The sequence below is a fragment of the Protopterus annectens genome, chromosome 3.part1, assembly GCF_019279795.1.
Source record: "Protopterus annectens isolate FY-2018-M chromosome 3.part1, PAN1.0, whole genome shotgun sequence".
Taxonomy (NCBI): Eukaryota; Metazoa; Chordata; order Ceratodontiformes; family Protopteridae; genus Protopterus; species Protopterus annectens.
This window is the reverse complement of record NC_056732.1, coordinates 504009514-504033018: the sequence shown is the minus strand read 5'-3', so window position 1 is coordinate 504033018 and position 23505 is coordinate 504009514. Positions and strand designations below refer to the sequence as shown.

General features: G+C 37.5%; 1 protein-coding gene across 1 annotated transcript in view; it reads right to left on the bottom strand.

Moving 5' to 3' along the window:
- TG (thyroglobulin) overlaps positions 1 to 23505 on the bottom strand; it is a 2464750-nt gene that overhangs the window by 1345648 nt on the left and 1095597 nt on the right. Inside the window, exon 35 of the mRNA XM_044066937.1 lies at positions 19901 to 19966. Within this exon, the coding sequence (XP_043922872.1) occupies positions 19901 to 19966 (66 nt within the window). The remainder of the gene's footprint in view (positions 1 to 19900; positions 19967 to 23505) is intronic.

Genomic DNA, 23505 nt, shown 5'->3' with positions numbered 1-23505 from the left:
AGTATAACATATATCTGTATAGCCATATAAATCTATATTTCTATTTATCTTTTTATTCTATATTTTTTCTCGCCACTGGCACCAAATATTGAACATAAATTCGTCAATACCACAAGTGGTATTGTATATCGAGTACTTGTATTGAATTGGCTCAGACTAGCTGTATCAAAATGGGTGCAATTAGGCAAAATGGGTGATCGACATATCCTGAGTATATAGCTATCACCAACAATGGTGAAAATTGAGAACCAAAAACACAAAAGCATAACCTCCAAAACTAAAAATGTAATGATGGGTAGGGGTAATTTCATGTGACATATATAAGTATGTAGAAGATAACATAAATAGGTGCTAGTCAAAAAACCAGCATATATTGGGTAAATGCTGTTCATACAAACACTGAGATTTTCCACATGACAGTTAACTATTTATATACATAAACCACGCCCATATCATAGTTGGTGCTAAAAAAGGCCCATATGGCTCAGTGTTCTAAACTCAGATCTATACCGAACCAAAGTATATTTAGGTTCATTGCTCACATATGAAAAACCAGATGGTTTCTAAAGATGAATATGACCCAAGGCTTAGTATCAGATTGGACAACATTGTTGTTACAAGATAACCATATTCTCCTATAAGTGATCATTTAGTCCGGGATGAAATAAACCCCCCAATGTAGTAATCCAATATTTCTCCTTTTGATCCAATAACCCATGCCAACCTTGTTTATTTGTTCTGTCTCCAGAAATACGATCAATAACCATGAAACTAAACTTGGCCTGAGGATGTTTCAGTGTATGTTGATAAAGGGCACTGGTCTCCTTATGGTTTTTTATATCACTCCGATGTTCATTCATTCTGGATCTAAGAGCTCTAGAGGTTTGTCCAACATAGAATGCCCCACAATAACAGGAGGCCAGGTACACCACCCAATCGCTGCTGCAATTACCAAAGATCTTGATGTCAAATATTCTACTGGTATTACGACTGGAGAACTCCTTGGATTTAAGCATATGTGGGCAGGATCCACAATGACCACAAGGAAATGAACCAATAAGTTCATCACCATAAAGTGTCAGTTGTTTATAGATAGTACCCCCGCTTGCCATGTGTTTGAAATGTGACAAGTAGGAGCCTAGGGTTTTGCCACGTTTATATGAAAAAAGACATCGTGGTCCCAAAATGCTTCGCAGCTTGTCATTAGCCAGTAGAATATTCCAATGTTTATTGATAATGTTTCTGATCATATTGATATTTCTGCCATAAGTTGTGATAAATCTGACACCTGTACTGCAAGAAGATTGATTTTTGTTCTTTATCTGGTATTGTAATAAATCATCCCTCTCTAGACTATTAGCTCTACTCTGGGCAGACACAATATCAAATCTATCATAACCCCTATTGGTAAACCTCTGACTGAGATCCCTGCTGGCCATTTGATATTCCTCTATGTTTGAACTAAGACGTTTAATACGTATAAATTGAGATATCGGAATACTTCTGATGGTGTGACGGGGGTGTAAACTTGATGCATGTAATAAGGTGTTATATTGCGGGTACTTGCGGAAAACCTTTGTGGACAAAGTATTATCTGGGTTCCTGTAAACAGTGACGTCCAAAAAATTGATGGAGTTTCTATCATACGTTACCGAAAATTCCAGTCCCCAAACATTGTCATTAAGATACTCAATAAATTCCTGCAAGTAACCCACATCAGCCCGCCACACCAGCCAGCAGTCGTCCAGGTAACGTCTCCAAATGTCCATTTCCACCTGAAAGATGTTGTGTGATATATCATATATCATGTATTCTTCGACATAGGCCATGAAAAGGTCAGCATATATTGGAGCGAAGGATGCCCCCATAGCTGTTCCTTGTAGCTGCCAATAACATTGGCCTTGGAAATACAGAACATTCTTATTTAGAACATGCTCAGACATACATATCAGAAGGGTGTTAAACCCAGGTGCATATAAGTTGACCCTTTCCAACCAATATTGGATAGATTGCATATATAAAAGCAGTATATTTTTAACGATCACTGAAACAGATTAAGTGCAAAAAAAGTATACTTATATCAGCTTGGTATATCCAGATGGCTATAGAATCCAACACAGCCAGGTAATTCAGTCTGATATATCAGCTCTACTACTGCACACAATTTAACAGAAATGTAAGTCTTTGTATCAGAAGTACAATAAATCCTCAGGCGATCAGATAAACACAGAGGTGTTGACCAATAGCTAATATCTGAGGTGGGCTGACTCTGTAGAATGCAAAGCAACCCCCACCGTGAAACTAGCTGCTGAAATAACCCTAAGAAACAAACAATGCAGACAGACAGAAGCCAGCAATAAATAATGAAGCAAATATATAAATGTAGTACAGTTTTGTTAACTATCACTGAAACAGATTAAGTGCAAAAAAAGTATACTGATATCAGCTTGGTATATCCAGGTGGTGATTGAATCCAACACAGCCAGGTAATTAGCTCTGCTATATCAGCTCTGCTACTGAGCACACTTTAACTTGAGAATAGGGGACAAAAATGTTGCTTTACTCCCTGCATCCACTTTTCTCTCTCATTCAGGTTTTTTTTTTTTTGAAACTCAGCTAAAGAATTTCTGAACAGAAGATATTTATCAAGTGGAGCATATAACAGTTGAGTCTTAAACTTCCTTGGTGTAGTTTTACAGTCTCACCCAGGCATTTCTATGTGTAGCTATAACTGTAGCAGTAGCCCTGGGCACAGCATCAACTGCATCATAAGCACAATTAATGGAATATTCACTGACTTTCGAAGATTAAAGACTGCCTTCCCTACCAGGGGTTGAAAGCAGAAAGCAAAGTGATAGGGGAGTGCTAATTGAAAGATCAGCTCTGGTGGGATTTACAGCCGAGTAAGCAAAGAAGCTGATATTAAAAAGGGATAATTAGTAAGCATATAAAATTGTGTATGATAACTATGAAAATCAATTAAAGGAGGTTATAAAAGCTTGAGAAAAGAGAATGGGAAAACAACTTACAAAGGAACAATGGAAGGACATCTGTAAAGCTCCAAAGAATGCAACAAAATGTAGAAGATTTAAGATTTTGCATGAACGTGTTTGCATATGTGGCATTTTTATACCAAAAGCAAACCTCCAATAATTTTGCCTAAGGTAGATAGCAAATGCTGGAAGTGTGATAGGAAAGAGATAAGCAATTGGAAACGTGTTTTTTTTTTTTTTTTGGGGGGGGGGTGCAATGAGTTGGCAGACTTTAAGAATTCCCAACAGAGTACTTTGTCAGGAATATTGGTTGAGCAAATGGTTGTGATAAGGAAATTATTCTTTTGAACTAGGATATAGGATCTGTCCAGTATGTTTACAGGCAAGATGGCTACTTGCTTAGTCCAAGTCTCTTGGACTACCTAATTTGATGACCATGACTGAAGAAAGGGCACTGCAAACTGAATTCCTTTGCTAAGGGTAAGGTAATACATCCACTGCTGAAGATGTTTGTAGCATGCTTTGCATATTCAAACAATCTGTTCTTTTGGGTCCTTCAACTAAGACCATTGAAGACTCAGAGCCTGTTGTAGAACACTCATCTCATATCTGGCCAGAGGTACTATGAAAATTGGTGCTGCCATGAGTCCCAGTGCTCTTACGACAAGGACTACAGATGGAGGCTGATGCAGTAGAAGAGGAAGAAGTTTGGCAGAGAATTGAACTGATGAAATTATTTCTTATGGAGTACAGGTTAGCTTGTGACTCTCAGTGTTTTCTATAATTCCCAAAGAGAGGCGGAGCTGAAGTAAATAGTCCATTGTGTGAAGCAGTCTTTCTTGAGTCTGCAGCTACAATCCAGTCTTGAAAGAACAGGAAACCTCTTATTCCCACAATTCTCATCTGAGCTACTACTGTTGCTATGCACTTGGTGAACACCCCGAGGACCGTACTGAGGCCAAAGTGCAGGGTTCTGTACTGGTAATGCTTTGTTTCCACCTTATTCTGAAGGAACTTCCTTTATACCATTGTTACCTTTACTTGTAGACAGGCATTCTGGAGGTCCAAAGCACATATCTAATCACCCTCCTGGTGACATGAAACAATTTATTTTGTGTGTGTAGAGGCTGAGGTTGATGAATTCTAGTATTGGCCTGAGGTCTTACATCTTTATGGGAACTAAAAATAGTTTGGCGTGCATCTGTTTGGCTGGAATCTCTCATGTGGCTGTTGTTGCTTTTAGGTTGGAAACCACAAATTTTGCTGTGTGCTTCTGTCAGAGTGGGACATCTGGTAGCAGGCAATTGGTAGACTTTGGTGGCTACCAAAATGGGTACGAAATAGCCTCTGAGTATAATCTCCCTGATCTATTTGTTTTTCATGATTACTAACTACAAGGATGCATGCAGGGGAGTCAGACAAGTCCATGGGGTAATATTAACACTTTGCAGAGGAAGAGTTGTAGGACACCTGGTTATGTGTACCAACTTTGCCTCTGGGATAACATCCGCTGGAGAAACTACCACTAACTAAGGAGTTTCTGTCAAACTGTTGTTCATATTGTGGACATTAGGGCTTCTTGAACCAAATGTTCTTAACCCCTTGTGACGCATGGTGTGGGAAATTTGGGGACATGTTACTTGACCCCAAAAGCTACAAGCGTTTTCCCTCTTATTTTCACTTATGCAACTTGTCCTTTATTTGAGGTCCAAAGAAGAAGGCCCCATCATACAAGGCAATGGCGAAGACCACTTTGAAGTTTTCCATGATGCCAAAACATCTGAGCCTGGCCAGCTTGTCCGAGTGGCCTTTGCTGCTCCCTGTGCCATATTGTGAATCAGACTCTTGGACAGCAATGTGATGCTATTCATGGCTTCCATCTGTGATTCAATCTGTCTGTGCAGATTATTATGTAGCAAATTTGTCATCATTACTTGAGTCTTCCCATCAAGACCTCACTGAAATCTTGACATGTGGATGAAGTACATTAATGTTCTAATGGAGAAAGTACAGAGACCTAGAACTGACTTCTCACTCAATCAATAACTACAGAATCATTTTCTGGGGAATGATCCCCTTGACTTGAGATCCTGAACCATACCTCTCAACTGTACAGATTTTCACAGAATGTCCAGATTTTTGCCTCATATTTTTGGTGAAAAGGTTGCATTTTCCATCAAATCATTAGCAAGTCATTTAAGACTGAAGTCAAATAAAAATGACAGTCATTTGAATTTTTAACTTCATACCTTTCAGAAAATTCATGCTAATTGCAAAACCTGTTATTCTATCTACTTTCTAAGTCTGAAGGAGTAATATTTAAAAATTGTCCCTATTTTTCAGCCTTTCCCCTCCCCCATTATTTATGGCATTGTCCAGATTTCTTGATCTAAGAGGTTGACAGGTATGCCCTGAACCCAGTGCCTGATTAGATATTTTGAATCATGTCTGAATCCAGTAGTTAAATTGCAGCTCACTGTCATAGGAGATCCACATTATATTTAGCAGTGTTAATAGTTTCCAATTTTCCCCCATTGATGCCAGTGATTTGCAAACTAGGTAGTAATCAATGCATTCCATTTTACTGATGTTCAGTAATACAGCAGAGCATTTTAATCAATCTCCAGTCTGCAGAATCACTGCTGTAGAGCAGCTGGGACAGTTCATAATTCTTTAGCACTGTAAAGAGCTGAATCCTGTGTATCTTTTTCAGCTTCAAATCTTTCCTATAGGCCCACATGATTGATTCATACTACTGTAACCCAGACAAACTCAGTTTGATTAGGAAGCCTAGCACCTGTAGAGTCATTGGATGGATGACTAAGGAGCAGCATTATTCCTTCTTGCCTATTCCAGGGAGAAGAGATGGATTTTTAGCATGGAAGAACAGCTCTCAATGATGAGATTATGAATATCTATCTGGTATCAAATTAACAGGGGTGTGGAAGGGCATACATATGTGTTATTCATAGGTTATGTAATTTGTCACTGAGCATGGGGTCAGGGCACAGGTAGGGCAAAACAAAAAAAATCCCTATAATAGCCTGGATGATGCCATGCTTGGATGCCTTAGTCTCCTGTCTGGGCTGCAACAAGAAAGAATATCAGATGAAGCTTGGGGATAAACAGTACTCAGGAACCAGAGACTGAGGTGAGGCAACAGCAGCAGCAGAAGGTTATTTGCATATGAGACAAAAATATAAAATAAGACACAAGTGGCATTCACCTGCTATGTTTAAAAATCATGGTGAACATTAAATATAATGTGATTATGTTCTCGGTTATGTTGGTGGATTTACTGTGATAAAGCTATCTCTGTCAGTGCTGACTTGTTTTTGTTTGCTATTAACCAAATGTGCACATATTTTTGCACTCATATTCATCTATACAAATTAAAAATATTATATGGGTTTTTCACCCATCCAGTGCTAAACACATTCATCTTTTATAATACTTTGTGGCTAGTCTGCTGTGGTTCTCTTGAGAGATATACAGCAAGCAGCTTCCTGTCCATGTTTTGGCTAATTGATTAGTTTGTGATACTGGGTTCATATGTGAAAATGAGCTCAAAGTAGTGAGCAAACATTTCCACAATGGCAAAAAAGGAAGAGCAGATAAGATCAGTGTGAAGATGCTGAAGTCACTGACTTTTGTTGGTGTCAATAGTTAATATGTTTTTTAAATGCATTTATACAGCATTTTACAAAAGAAAAAAAAAACAGTTACAATTACCTCAGCTTAATAGACCACTCTGTATGTTTTATCAAAAGATACAGGCAAATTTCAATCTGCCTTTTACATTTCTCCTGTGTAAATAATTACATTTCCTTTCGGACAATATCATTTTCCCAGCTTAAATGACAACGATGCATGTTTTACTGAAAAAATGAAGGTAAACATCACTCTGTCACATTTTCATAGAGAAATAAGTACATTTGCTTTACATAGTATAATTTCTCTATATTTATCTCCCCTTTACAAACATCAAGAAGCATTTCCTGAAAAACCCAGAGGAAATGAAGCCTGTGGGAGCTGTGACGATGTGAGGGGTTGCTACCTGTACCAGGGAGAAAAATCAGTGCATGAGTAACATATGTCAGCATAGTTAGCTGGAGTTTTGTAAATAATTTTCTGTCATTTGACTATTACACTGACTTGTAAAGATGCTTGTGTTAAAAAAACTGTATCAGCAGTGTTATTATAACTGAATAACTGCTTATGTTTAAACAAAGAATTCTGGAAGGGAAGACTAGAGGTTTTTGAAATTGTTCTATAGCTTTCAAATACTGCAACAGATCTTAGCAAAGCTCTGAATGTGTATTGTACCAGAGTCAGGTGATGAAATGTGATGTCATTTTAAAACCAGCACTGAAAGGATAGAACTGACACAGCAGTTTGTTTTGTTTTCTTTTGGAACCTGATATATAAAAGATCTATGACAGTTATCACAGACAGTTAGTTGAGTTGATCTCAGTTAGTTGGAAACTTATCACCTTACCTTGTGGAATCTCAGCATCCTATCTGGACTAGCTGTGTTAATTAAATTAGCTAGGGAACAGTTATTCTTTAGACAGTCATGAAATACTGTGAGATTAGTTTAGTAGTGTTTTTCTATATCTGTTTGAATCTATCCATCTGTGTTATTTTTATTTCTCCTGTGGTTGAAACTCTGACGTTTATTATACTTTGATATTTAGTATTCTCATGTTTTCTATTTTATCATTTATTATTCAATATTTTTATACCTTTCATGGTGATTGGTCTTTTATGGAATACTTTTAATGTCTTGAGAATACATGTACTTATTTTAGTGATGCCTTGGCCACTTCAAAAGCCTGTCTGCTTTGGTTACACTCTGCCATTTATGTTAGTATTGACTTTATTCAGTATAACTGGATACTCTTGTAAGAGCCTGACAGTGGTTGACTGGTGGCAGTGAGGTTACCTTATTGTCTGGGCAGAAGGGGTACAACTAGTAAATATGTACCAGCCTTTCCCAGGAGCGTGTGCGCTCTCTCTCTCTCACTCGTGTGTGTGTGTGTGTGTGTGTGTGTGTGTGTGTGTGTGTGTGTGTGTGTGTGTGTGTGTGTGTGTGTGTGTGTGTGTGTGTGTGTGTGAAAATCAAATACCCAGGTGTGGGTGTGTCAGCTACTTGTAGCTGTGACACAGTGTTCCAAAGTGAGGCTTGTTTGGGATCTGGAGAGACAGACAGTCCAGGCCCAGTGCAGCATGTTCCCTGTGTGCTCTTTGGGGAAATTGTGTTTGATGCAGAGAGCTGCATTTAAAAACACTGTGTAAATTAATTCCTGTTTTTAGTGACCATCTCTCACTGGTGTCAGTGGTGAGGATTGAGGCTCCTTGATTACTCGCCCAGGGTAAAGAGAGGCCATCACAGTTATGGTAAATGATCAATTAAATTACATTGCCCAATTCCTTGTTTTGAGAGTCCATTTGCATATTTGGTAGCAGGAGCAACCCTTTTGCAATTTCTGTGTTGCATTTCTCTGCCTTGATTTCTAATTCTTTTCTTTTAGCTAGCTGTTGGACCTGTTTATCTACATGGTACTCCAACAGCTGTGTATATCTTGGCTTAGCAGTGAACATATTTCCAAACTGTCATAGCATTGCTCAGATTTTCTGAAACTGTATTGTGGATAACTGTTGCGAGTGTAATACATCATCCACTGAAGCATCACTTTGGGCCTCACTGAGGAGCTTTACTGCCAGATCCTCCTTCAATTTATTTTGCAGCCCACTAGATACTATTACCTCACTAGCATGGTAGGACTTTCTCATATTAGCATGGCAGAGTTTCTGATGCCATTGACAATTTCATCATTTAGTCATCACTTAATTTGTTCACAACAGTGAAAGGACCCTCCCATGCTGATTACAGCTTACTCTGTCAAACAAAGGTAATCACCCTAAGTTTTTGTCCAACTGTATATTCTTAAGCTGTCACTCTCCAGTCATACATGCATGGAAGTAAGTGCTATGGACTAAAGATCGACACTGATAATGCACTGCTTACTGTACCCAGGGTACAGAGTTTGATTCCTTCCACCACTAATTGTGTGACTCTAAAAAAAGTCACTTAACCAGTCAGTGCTCTCAGATTAATCCCGAAAAGTGACATTTGTGCCCAATGGACCTACCCAACCCACAATAGGTAAAGTAAAATTAAAATACCAAACATTTTCTTAGCATTCTGTCTGTACTAGTAGCTTCTCTGCGAACACCATGAGCCCTCAGCTCAGTCCTGAAATTCAACAAGTATTCCACAAGAGGCTCTTTGTGGCAATCATAATCACCCTCCCATTCAACATAAATTAAGTCTAGGAGACCCCTTACCAAGTGACTATCTAGTAGCTCAAATGGTGAAAAACCTGTGGATTCTTGGTGCAAAAGGGCACCAATCTATTAGCAAAGTGGAAATGAGAAATGTACTTGTAAAACTTCCAAGTAAACAGATCTCTGAATTCCCTCAGCATGACCTTGAGAACAGAATTAAAACTCTTCATAAAAGCATTTGTTTGTGGACAGTACAGAGTCATTTGTCATTTTTAACTGCTTTACCCCAAAGCACTTTCGCAAACAAGTCAGCAAGACTAACACAAAGTTAGTCTCTCTGTCCATCAGCACTTCTCAAGGAAAACCCATCCTGATGAAAATTACTAACACAGTATTTTCAACAAAGAGCGAAGTATTGTCTCTGAGCAGAGTAGTTAACTGCTACCAAAATAAACCACTTACCTGTGACTTTTGGTGTACTAAGATGCCTACCTCTAAAATGGTTCCACAATAACAGGCAATATCACTTAAGCAGCATTAGCTTTGTCTCCCTCCTTGCCAACCTTTTGACACTGCTAATGAATGCAGTATACTCACATTTTCACACTGACATTTTTATAAGTCTCCTTTTCGTATGCATTGTTTTACACTTGCACAAACTTGCACAGACATCTTTTTCTCATTTTTTAAGGTAGTCATGCATTACTGTCATGCATTACTTGCCAAGTAGGGATTCCTCTAAGTGAATCACTGCATGTATGGTGGTCAGCTGGACATACACATTGAAATGAAAATGCATTTTAAAGTGTACTTGGTTCTTTCTTCAAGTTGTTGTTACGCGTATCTTATACAGTAACCAAGAACACAGCTTCTACCAGTATGAAAAACACCAAAACCAGACAAAGTACTGAACCACTGGGACTGAGGACTAAGGAATGACCAACAACCACAAAGTCAGCATACAAAACTTATTGACTGCTTTCGCCCTAAGACTTCTTCAGAACTGAATACAAATCTTAAAACAAACACATATTTATACCATACACAATTAACAATCACTTAAGTAATTATCTAATTAAAATCATAAAAATCAATTTTTATTTATTTAAATACTTCTTGTTCTTTAAAAAACATTTGATGTTTATAACTTCATCTAAACCTGGTGTTTTATCTGCTTCAAGCTTAATCTGCCAACTAGTTTCCCTTTGTTCTAAGAAAATTTTAAAATCTCCCCCTTATATCTAAACTACCAACTTCCAAAATGGAAAAAGGAAACTTTTTATATTTTTTACACTCAGTAGTTTGTTTATACAGAGAATTGTTGTTATCTTTTTTTCTGTATACTATAATAGTGTTCTCTTATCCATTCATAAAGAAACCTAGTAGTCATGCCTACATAAAATGCAGGGCATCCACGGCAAAAACTAATATAAATTACTCCCTTAGTTTTGCAAGTGCAATACCCAGGTACCTTAATAGTACGTGGAAACTTATGAACACTAATAACCGGTCCATCAGAAATATACCTACAATACCTACAATTTCCACACTTAAACATCCCATAATAAATTCATTAATTTAAATTTTGTGTCATCTCTATGAAAAATTTTCTTCAAATTGTATTCATTTTTATACACAAAACAGTGTTTAACACCAACGGCATCTAATAATTCACCATTACCTTCCAATTATTGTAGATAATTTCTTTAATTTTCCAACTATCTATTGTCATTTCTAAACTACACGCAGGTGTAATATGTTTTCCTTTTTAAAAAATAAAAATAAAAAATCCAACCACATAAATAAGAGGTAAAATTGTCATCCACAAATCTTGTATACAAACAAACTGTAAATGATTTAAAAATTTCTAATTCTGCATTTTATATAGGCATGACTACTAGGTTTCTTTATGAAAGGATAAGAGAACACTACTATAGTATAAAGAAAAAAGATAACAATTCTCTGTATAAACACAGTGCTAAGTGTAAAACATATAAAAAGTTTCTTTTTTCCATTTTGGAAGTTGGTAATTAGAAATAAGAGGGGGAGATTTTAAAAATGTCTTAGAACAAAGGGAAACTAGTTGGCAGATTAAGCTTGAAGCATATAAAACATCAGGTTTAAATGAAGTTATAAGCATCAAATGTTTTTTAAAGAACAAGAAGTATTTAAATAAATAAAAATTGATTTTTATGATTTTAATTAGATAATTGCTTAAGTGATTGTTAATTGCGTATGGTATAAATATGTGTCTGTTTTAAGATTTGTATTCAGTTCTGAAGAAGTCTTAGGATGAAAGCGGTCAATACATTTTGTACGCTAACTGTGTGGTTGTTGGTTATTGTTGGTTATTCCTTAGTCCTCAGTGCCAGTGGTTCAGTATCTTATGCAGTCACTATACAAGTAAATGGAGAGTGTAGGGTGCTTTTTGCAGATGTTCACTTGTTTATGACACTGGCACTTTTTTCTTTAATATTTACTGTCATGCATTTGAGACTCAGACAGTGCTATTTCAAGGAAACATCCTGTAAGCTGGACAAGAAGCATAATAACTACTGTTCAGTGAACAGTGGACTTATGGAATCCATGTTGTGAAACTGTACAGGAAATGTATGACCTTAGCATACTATTTTTTCACGGAATTCATTGCCACTGTCACCACATTCATAACACAGATAACCTGACATACCGAAATACAGCTTACTCTTTGTCCTGAGCACTTCAGAGGCACTATCAATTATTGAATATTGTTTAAGGACACATAAATATTCCGCAAATTAAACTGTGAGACATAAGCATTGCCAAACAAGGGGTGCTAATCTCAGAAGCTAAATGTAGGACAGTAAGTATAGGAAGTACTGACAGAAAATTCTGATTTGTTCACTGATCTGTCTTATTGTTAGATTACCCCCTATCACATGTATGCATATAAACATATCTGCATGTATCTGCATGGCTTTAGGTTTCATTTCTTATAGAACATATTTGCAGAGCAGCTGGTTAGTAGAACATATTACAACAAGAAAAGAATAATTTGTGGTTGACATTTATATAAATGGTTATACCTTCAACTTTATGGAGTTTGTTTTATTAGTAAGATTAAATCTATCCTTCACTGCAGAATGTTAAGCCATCATTTAAAATTTTGATGTCATGAATGAAATATTGTAGCCATGTTTCTGAGATAACCAGTATATCTGACGTCTAGTCATAGATTAACCATGTTTCTGTGGTGAACATTATACCAGGCTAATAGTAATAAACTCAGGACTGTAGTTTAGTTAGCTTTCTGCTGAGGCTCCAGATGTTTATCTGGGTAAGAATGATGTTACTATTGCAGCTTTGGGAACTGTCCCAGTGTAAAGTTAGCAGGCTACTGCATGGAAGTGACATAGATATCAGAACAGAGATGAATATCTCCAAGTTTTGAAAACAGCTTGAAAATAAAATAATTTTATTCAGCAAATATATATATATATGTTTTTTTGCAGAGTAGTAAAAGAAATAAGCTAAACACAAAACAAAAAGTAAAATCAAGTTACAGAAAGTGAAATCATTAGCTTCCTCCCATTTCCAAATGATTAGAGATGTTCAGAAGATTTATCGTGCATCAGCATGTCCTTCCTTCATATGTGGGGGACCCAGCTCATACTGCATCATGTATGTTTATTCAATTACCCCATATTGTGAGAAAGACATCACAGACAGTGCAGGGCTCACAGCATAAATCATGCCTGGCCATATGACTTAGGACACATGAGTATTCTGCACAGCCTGTTGGTGGCCAAGGTCACAAGTATCAAACTAAGGGTAAAGGAAGTTAAAGGAACCAAGCTGTGAAGAGACTAAAACATATACAGCCCTGAAAAGGTCCTGCTTGGAATGATATGAGTTATTTGCCTGGTATTCTTAAGATGACATAACTGAGGATTTATGTAAATGTAACATTTCTCATTTGCATTGTATCTCTCCAGAAACATAAAGTAGTTTGAGTATAGATTTAAATCTACACATATGTATTGAACTATGTCAGCACATGTCAAAATCAAGATTTCAGATAAGACATCACTACCAGATATGATTTCTTTCTTTTTTTGCTTATTGTCTTGAATTCTTCACCACAAATGTGAATTTCGACCATCTTTCACTTGTGCACTACATTAAACTACTGGGAATGTGTGGTTTACTAAACTGAGTTTTGGCAACTGAAGTGTCAACAAGCAGAAAAACTAAGTTAGATGTGCACATACAGGAAGATTCCTTTACAGTAACAGCTTTACTTTTCATAAAGAATCTTTTCAGATTTTCAGAACTGATTGTGAAACAAACACTTTGTCTCAATGATCTCAGCTGCCTTTCAAGGAATACCATAATGATACAGAAGATTTACATGGCACAGTCCAAGAACAATACTGGTGATACCATACCTCGGAAGGGCCCAGATGTCATCCAAAAAGAGTGTATCATCTTGTTTGTTTATATGTGTGATATCTTGATAAAGCCTGATATTAGTCAGGTGAAAGCGCTTGATTCAGTTTTGCTGTGATTTTTATGCAATTAAAGCTTTTGAACTATTACTTCGTGCCAGTTTGACGTTTCTTCAGTCATTGAAGGTGTTTTTGTTATATGTGTGATAGTTATGTTACATGCTCTGTATAAGGGATGTCTGAAACTCTGCGTAGGCCTGCAACGTCCAATCTCTACAGCTAATAAACATTTTACATTTCTGCAGCCATCCAAACATATCATGCAGATGGATTTATCTAGTTCAGGCTGAATGCCACAGAAGAACCCGGGCCTATCATACTATACAGTGTGCTCTTAAAGACATTACTGAGCAACATAATAGGCTCTGGCTTCTCTGTGACTTTGATCTGGTTAACTGGAAATATATCCCTCATACAACAGAATCATTTATAAAGGGAAGAAAATCATTTTCAAATGACTCCCATGTATAACTCTAACTGCCTTTCAGCCAAGTCTCCAGGTTTCACTTCTCTGCTGTTGGACTGCAGGCCCATTTCTGCCTTCAGCTGGCACCATATCCAAAGCTCCCAAACTGTAAACTGCATATCAATGATGCTGAGTTGTCAGTGTAGGTAGGTGCACAGGTACACAGGGCATAAATCAGAACACATCATTTTAAAACCAAGGCATGCACCCCAGTGTGCCCAGTGTATCACCCTCGTGCATATGCTAAAGTTGTCACTGGAAGACTTTGTAAGCACAGTAAGTAATATAATAAACATCTAGCACTTTAGGAATAGTTTTTGCTGGCTCACTTATACACCTTTTATTTCACTTAACTGTATGAAGGTAGGAAACAATATTCTAGATTTAGGCAAAATGTCAACACTTCAAAATGTAAGGTGTGCATCATGATTTACAAGGGGTATGTCCAGCTATATCTATATGCTGAAAGAACACTGAAGTACTGTTTTAAGTGTTGTTCATGTGCATTACTTTAACATGACTTTAAATGTAAAGGGAAAACCAGGCACTCCATGGTTTTAAATATATATTTTTTCATGTTTTTTCTTTACATTTTTTCCATTTTCAGAGGAGACCCAGTTTAAAAAAAAGTCAGGAAAACACATAAAATAAATGCATACATCCACAGATAAGGGAAACATTACAAAAGTGTTACAATACGGTGTTCTTATGTTACAAGAATATTGAAAAGTTATATGAATTATTTAATTTGAAAAGGGAAGATAGACTGGAAGGAGTTTTAAAGTGAAGAGCAAAAGGGAGAGTAATAAAGGACAGGGTTAAAGGGGGTAGCAAAGAAAGGAAAATATAGTATGGTATGTAGTACATTAGAGAAGTTGAAGAAGTTATATATTACAATATTTCATAGATGAAGTACAATGGACTGGAAGGAGATATGAACTTAATGTCTAGATATGCACCTATAAGTTTTCAAAATATAGGGAATGAGGGACATATACCCACCCCCGTCCAGTGCCCTCATAGCCTAAAACAAAGGAACAAAATATTTTTTGTTTTAACAATTTAATTTTTTCTACCCTATAAGCAGAGTACATAAACATCGAAGTAAGGTCCACCTTGACTAGTAGTAATTCAGTGGTATTTCACTGACCTACACTGATTTGCAGTGACAAACTATGATATTGCAGTAACTCTGAAAGACATCTTCCAAAGCAATAAATTTGAAATTCACTATTTCACTGAAAAATGACCACCATTTGAATAGCACAAAAATTAAAAAATGCTGTGTTGGTCCACTAACAAGAAACAAAAAGACACTGGAACACAGATGTGCTAAAATACCTTTTATTGGACTGACAAATGTTTTGCAATTACTCTAGCTTTGAGGCCTAGCATCACTGTCAGTAACTTGACAACTCCCGCGAATGGCTCCAGCCAGGCTGAAAGTTCAAGCAACCACAAAACCTATTTTGGTTCAATAAAAGGTATTGCATTACATCTGTGTTCTAGTGTCTTAATTACTATCTCTAAAGGACAGCAGAAATAACACTGCAACCACAAATTTATAATGTAAAAAGCCATGAGTTTTGAAAGTTTGGTTAAGAAGCAGTCCTTAATATACATTTGGACTTATGTTGTCTCTGAATCTAAATAACAAATATTTGTTCCAACATGTCTGATCCAGCAGGCAAAATATACCAGACTAAAATGAATCAGCCTGCACTAGCAAAGGTTAAACCAAGGCAGCAGCTATGTCTAGCAACATGGTACAGTAAAAGTGCCCCCCTGACTAATGGCAGCACAGACTGTTTAAAAAGGCTGTGTTCACTTAAATAACTTAATGAACATGGTAGATAACTGAAGAACTACAATTAAATTTTAAATGATTTAGTCCATAAATGGTATGAATATAAACTGTGTTGTAGTTTTGGGTTCATCTACAAGTAAAATGGTGGTAATTTGTCCTAGTTGTAACTACAAAGATTTTAAAAGAACTGGTGCTGTTCCATAGTTGATAAATTAAAAAAAACATAATTTTATAAAATTAATATAATCACTTAATACTAATTCTCCAAAGAAAACCACATTGTTTTAATGAGCTCCATACTTCTTTGAAGGCTGAGTAAAGCCAAGACATTAGAAGATTATGTAAATAAAGTGACTGCTGTGCTGTAAACTTTTTTCATAATTGTATAAAAAAGTTAATACACTGTGGAAAGTTCACTTTTCTTTATTCTGTCTTCTTTTTAATATTTGACCAAAAAAACCCAGGCATTACAAACATAGTACTGTAGCATGACTTATTAGAATTCTTACTTAATTTACATGTGTTATGAACTGTTAGAGCAGCTCCTGTCTCAAACTCTGAATAAACCCAGTAACTGGAACACTTTCATCTGGTTTCGTGTCTTTAGTTTGCATGGTTACGCATCTTTTTGTATAGAAAATGTGCAGGCACAAATGACATTACATAACTGGCATGATACCACTGTACTGTCTTGGGAAGTAGCTTATGCCTAATTGCCATTGTATGATGATATTTTTAAATCGCTAAGTGATCACAACTTAGAGTCATACATTTTGTTTGATTTGTAGCCTTGTCATCACTTATTCTGTGCAAGAAGGAGACCTAGGGGAATTGATGGGTTCCTCAACCACAAGTTGTTAGGGGGTGTAAATGGCCCTGTAGAAGAGGTGCTGATGGGTCCATACAAGGAGTACCCATAATTGTTTAAGCAGGTGGGATTACAATAATTGTTGCATAAACAAAACAGTCAGTGTTTGCATGATAGGAACTGTTGCAAGGAGCTAACACAGCTCTTTGCTACAGATCAGCAAAGGTGTTTAACCCAGCAAAGTGCTACTATGTAGATGCATAATAAGTCAGTGCTTAGCTAGAAGATCTTTTATTTGGCTCTTGACTCTGATATAAATATTTTTGGCCTCCAAATTCAATCTTGGGGGGAGGGCATTGTCCTTGGAGCCACAGCTCATTTCACTTGCATATACTGAGTACTCTTGTGAAATTGTGATTAGTAGTACTAAATCTGGAATTAGGGTTTAATCCCAGTGATGTGTTTAAGTGGAATTTAGGTATTATTTGTGCAGGTTTCTTCCTATACTCCAGGTTCTTCTCAAAAAACAACTACTTACAATTGGTAATTGTTTCAAAGTTTTTCTATTAAGAGACTTTCTTCCTATGGCACCATTGTAAGAGGGCTTTTTATTCAATGACATTTGTCCAGTTGACAAAATGAGCACATTTTTGTTATACTTTACTCCGGGTTTGACTGCAAATGTTCCTAATGAGGCAACAATGTTTTATGTTGTTGTTGTGTCTTTCGGCTTTTCCCGGTTAGGGGTCGCCACAGCGGAACTCCGGTCCGCTAATGATTGGCAGTAGATTTTTACATGCCAAGTTGCTGGCCCTGACGCACAACCTTCAACAAAGGTATGCCCATTCACGCATGTCTCCACACAGAAGATGCTCTAGCTGAGAATCAAACAGGACGTCTTACTGTGAGGCGACAACGCTATGGTTGAGAAATCAACACAAGAACAAATAAAGCATTATTTTATAAAACAATATGTAACATATTATTGGACAATCATGTTGCCTACATTGTTTTTGCTCTTTCTTTGACATTTTAGGTTTTCTTGTATCATTAGTGTATACTGTATGATGTCAGAAACTGGCATGACTAATCATGAGTGGAACCCTCTTATTGACTCCTAGGCTGAAGCCACCCAAACATTACAAAGCAAAGCATTGCCACTAATTTTTAAATCATTTGCTCTGCAGCTATAAACTTTATAGTAAATTTGGGTTTTATTTGCATGTATAATACTGCCCTGTGCCTGGGCTATAATTGCAAAGATTGTTGATGGATCTGTGTTGTTATGTTACAAATGAACAAAACTAAATATAAAATGAATTCATAAAATGCAGTTTAACACAGCAGAGAAAACTCATGTGGTCTATATTGCATTATGTTTTACCACTACTGAACAGAGGGTGTACAAAACTTTACTGGAGGACTGCAGTTACATTTTAAATTTTTTGCTTTGCAGCATCTGGAAAAGCAGATATGGTATGGGCTTAGAGTAATGCACATAGAGAGAAGTAGTACTGCACTAAACGTTTTTAATAGTATTATTCCACACTCTCCAACGTGCACAGTAATGAAGGGCATACTTTATACAACCGGCTACTGGCAGAGCTAACCAAGAACCAATGTATTCGGTTTACAAAGTGGCAGCAAGAGACAGAACAGCAACTAACACTTACAAACAGCTGGCTGAAGCATACTTCAGCATGGCAAGCTTGCTATTAAACTTTCTGTTTATAGAGACCACAACAGACTGTGTTAATGGATAGCAAAAAATATGTTGAGTTAAAACGTTCACTGCTTTCTTTATTTAAGATATACACCATTTAGATCCTTTGTTGAAGTTGCATAAATCCTCATTCTGGTGCCAGATCACTATGTTGTATTTGGGCATGCCCAAAAGCAAACATAAATATTGACACAGCTATTTCACAAACAACAAATATTAGTCTCAAATGAAGTCTTAATTCCTCTTGACTTATATCTTATCAGACCCATTACTGAATATAATGGAGCTTTCTGTGTGCTCAGTCTCTTACAGACTCATCCATGGAGATCTATGTCTAGCCTTTCATGCCATGAAGGATCCAGCCCTATTTGAATTCCTATTCCTTCACAGAACTAATGGTACATCAGATATTCAGTTAAAGGACCTTTGTCAGCAGATAAATAAGGCACTTTGACAAGATAAATTCATATCCCAACACATTCCTCATTTCTGAAACAAACTTCCACTAGATGTGAAGCAGAGTAGCACCCTTGCCACCTTCAAGGTAAACCTAGACAATTGGATGGGCAGCCTCAAATTCTATCCTGGTTTATCTTGTCTTGACTTCCTTGATGCAAGATGGAAATTTTGAATATGTTTTTTTTTTAGCTAGGCTTGAAATGGTCTGCAGACGAACTTCCTAGTGCTTACCTATGAACCCATGCAGAGAGAAATGGATAGATGCACCTCATTAAATTCCTTCAGAGTTGCTTTCTGAGATGTAGCTTAAAAAGCATAGTTGTCTTGACACTGAATTTGCAGAGGTAATTTTAATATTAAGCTCCACTTAGAAAATAAATGCAAACAACAGTGAGCATATTTATTTTATTCAATACACCAGATACTATCAAGTTGCTCAACGGTAGTAGAAAATACAGATTTATGTATGATGTAAAAATCTTTTAGTGTACTATGCATGTAAGTATATAACATTAGCATATTCCTGTAGGGTGAATGCTGCACAGTGGACAACATTGTGAGGTAGTGCTGTTAAATGCATCAATACTGTATGTGATTCTTCATTAAGAAGAATGAAATATAATTTTACCCTTACCAGTTGCTATATGGGATGATATGGTTATGCTGCTGGTTTTTAGTTACCATTTCTTATGCTTTAAATACGGTGTTGTGCAGATATAGATTACATTCTAATCTATTACATTCCTTCATGTAAAAACACATTCAGAAAACAGTGTAAAAGTGTTCTGTGGCATCAATGAGGCACTATACCAACATTTCAGCACATGCTATTTCCAGCTGTTAACAGATGAATATTGTTAACTTACCTTTCTTAGGCAGAGGAGGCAAATGTACTGCTGGACACATGCTTGGGTTCGGATTCCACTGGTTTACTGTAAAATATTGACAGTGCATATATGTCATATATCAAAACTATATGCTCAAGTATTAATAGAAACAAAAGGAAGACATGAGAAACATCAATCTGCAATGGTAAATGCTTTTCTAATTCTGATTTTTTTGTCCTATAGAACTGTATACCTTCATTTTGGAATATATTAATTGTCATGAAAATAAACAGCACTTTTACCAAAATGGTGCATAGATGTTCATGTCCTGTCCTCAGAACTAGACCTTAGGTACTGTAACATTATAACAAACCAATTCATTGTAGCCACACAGGTTATACAGATTAGTAAATGTTTGCATATCATTGCTGGAACCTTCCTGTGTCCTGACAGAGTGCTCTTCAAACTATCTGGAGATATACAGAGCTGAGTATATTTTTCTGGCACTTCAGAGTTGTGTACTGGTAATTGTTGTTTGACTAATTTTATATCATTGCTGGCTGACTTCAGAGTTGTGCATTGTTATTTTTGCTTTACTATATAGCTTTTCAGATCTCTGCTGAAGGTCTCCCCCCCCATCCCCCTATTTCTCTGTGTCTTAAGTTGGTATAACTGGTTTTACATCCTGTGTGTTATCTGACTGTCTCAAGGATTACTTGCATGAATTTGGACCCTCTTAGTAAAAGTCTGCATATCATTGCTGGAGCCTTCCTGTGTCCGGACAGAGTGCTCTTCAAACTATCTGGAGATATACAGAGCTGAGTATATTTTTCTGGCCCTTCAGAGTTGTGTACTGGTAATTGTTGTTTGACTAATTTTATATAATTGCTGGCTGACTTCAGAGTTGTGCACTGTTATTTTAGCTTCACTGTATAGTTTTTTCAGATCTCTGCTGAAGGTGTTGGTTTTCCCATACACCCCCCCCCCCCCTATTTTTGTGTTGTTGTATTTGGAGGCTTTTGCAGTTGCCCGCCCCACTGTAGATTTGATCTGGGACACTCCCCCCCAGTCCCATCTCTTTACCTCAGTCTACCTAATAGACTCCTTCTGCACTTGTTTTTAGTCATTTTTAATTTAATTGCATTTTTTAAACTGTTTGGTCTAACATTGCTACATACTCAAGTGTGCTAGCTTGCACTGCATTTTAATTGTTTTTACTGCTGTTTTAGCTACTTTTCTGTGTGTGTGTGTGTGTGTGTATATATATATATATATATATATATATATATATATATATATATATATACATCTTTCCTGTAACTAGTGTAGTCCAGATTCAGATTTGCTGTATCCAGGACTGTATGTAAGCTTCTGAGCCCCCCAAGCTTTCTGTGTAGGAAGGAAGCCTTCTAGCTTATCAGTGGGAGTGGTAAGCACTAGGTAACCTATCTACCACATAAGGAGTGGTCCTAGCCCAGAAATTGTAGTTACTGGCCATTTGGGCAGTTTTTCCATCTCGCTCAACTTTGTGATTTAAAAGCCCACATTTGCACTTGTTTCCCCCCTTTCCTATAACTAGTTTTGTCCGGATACAGATTCTTAGTTTTAACACTAGCCAAACTAGAGGTAAAGCTCTCTCCAATCAAGACTGAACTTGACAGTCAGGAGGAGAGGGTAAACACTTGCACCACACCACACTCATCACATAGTCTCACTAAATCTACACCACCAAAATGCACACATAGAAACACAAAAACATTTGCGGAGACTCTCAATAATTATCTGCTCAAGCAACAGAGACCTCCAAAGCAGAAATGCAAGCAACCCCCAACAACCCCCCCCAACACAACCCAAATGACACATAGCCCGCAGACTCAGTGTGCCACTCAACCACAGCCAATAAGGCAAAACAACGTACCCAACACACTAGTCATAGGTGACTCTATAGTCAGGCACACTGATGTCCCACTCACCAGGCTAAACAAGGAGAAGGTTACTGTCAGCTGCCTGTCGGGTGCCAGGATCTGCCACATAACCCACGCACTCAGGTCACTCCACAACAAGTACAAATATGACTCTGTCATTGTCCATGTTGGTGTGAACGACCTGAGACGTACCTCCCTGGACTACATGAAAAGAGACATGGAAGAGATCTCCAATCTTGTAGCCCAGGCAGGTATTACCCTAGCCCTGAGTAGCATTCTGCCATCACCCAGAATGATGCCACAGTACAAGGACAAAATGATTGACTTCAACAATTAGCTAAGCTTCTGGTGCCATTCTAAAGGGATCCAGTATCTGTCTGCCTTGGATGACATGGTCGACAGACCATGATGCTTTGCCAGAGATGGTCTGCACCTGTCACCCCTGGGATTCCAAATACTAGCTAAGGTTCTTGCCGCCCCTATAGTGCCTTTTTTAGGCAAGGTTCAAATGACATATTCACCACCGTAACAGGAACAGGGAAGCAAAAACTGAGGGTGATGCTACTCAATGCTAGAAGTCTAAATCTCAAAATGCACTCACTCGAGGCACTCCTTAAAATGGAGAACATTGATATCTGTGCAGTGACTGAGACCTGGTTCAAGGCTCCAGAGAGCACCCCTGCATTACCAGGCTATACCTCATACCACACTTTTCAGCCATGTAACCTGGACCGGAACACCAAAGGCGGAGGTGTGTCCATATTCATTAAAGATATCCACACCTCCAGGCTAGTTGATCAGCATAATGCAGCCAAGGTTATCCAAGTGCAACTAACTCTGGGCAAAACTGCAATCCAAATTGTAGCTTGCTGCAGATCATCCACCATGACCCAGGATCGAACTCCTCTTTTCTTGATGTACTGGAAAATATTAGGGTTCAACCAAATACCCTAATAATGGGCGATTTCAACTACCCCACCATTAACTGGAAAATCTACTCATGTACCAACTCCTTTGTTCAACGCTTTCTGGAATTCATAAACTCCAATGCCCTGGATCAACTTATCCACACCCCCACCAGGGGCAACGATATCCTAGATCTAGTCATTACCAACATGAGTGACCGGTGTTCCACACCTGAAGTCAACGCCTCATTGATCCGATCCGACCATAAGCTAATTACCCTAGATATCCACATCCTGCCCCCACCCTCCATTAAGGAAACCATGGTAAAACATTTCTCCAAAGCCAACTTCATGCTTCTTAAGACAGAAGTGGTGAACTTAATGACACCCATGCAGATGGACAATACAGTTATGACTACTGAATCCTACACAATTGCACTTTATAAGCACTTACATGAGTGTATGGATCGTGCTATCGCAAACAGAACCAAGATGCTATCCTCCAAAGAAAGAAGCCAATCTGGTGGTCCTCTCCCATAAACAAACTGTGCAACAGAAGGAAATAACTGTTGCAAAAGAGAGTAAAATCCCATGAGTGGAGGAGCTCCCTGGTCAGCCTCAGTAAGAAGCTGTGATCCCTTATAAAATCCTCCAAAGCTAGTTATGAAAACAAAACAGCCACTGATTCTAAAGACAACCACAAAGCATTCTATAGCTATGTCAAGAATCTCAATGGCAACACTCAGATCTGCTCTGAGTTACAGCACAATGGCACTAAATATACAGACCCAACTGATATTGCCAACATCCTGGC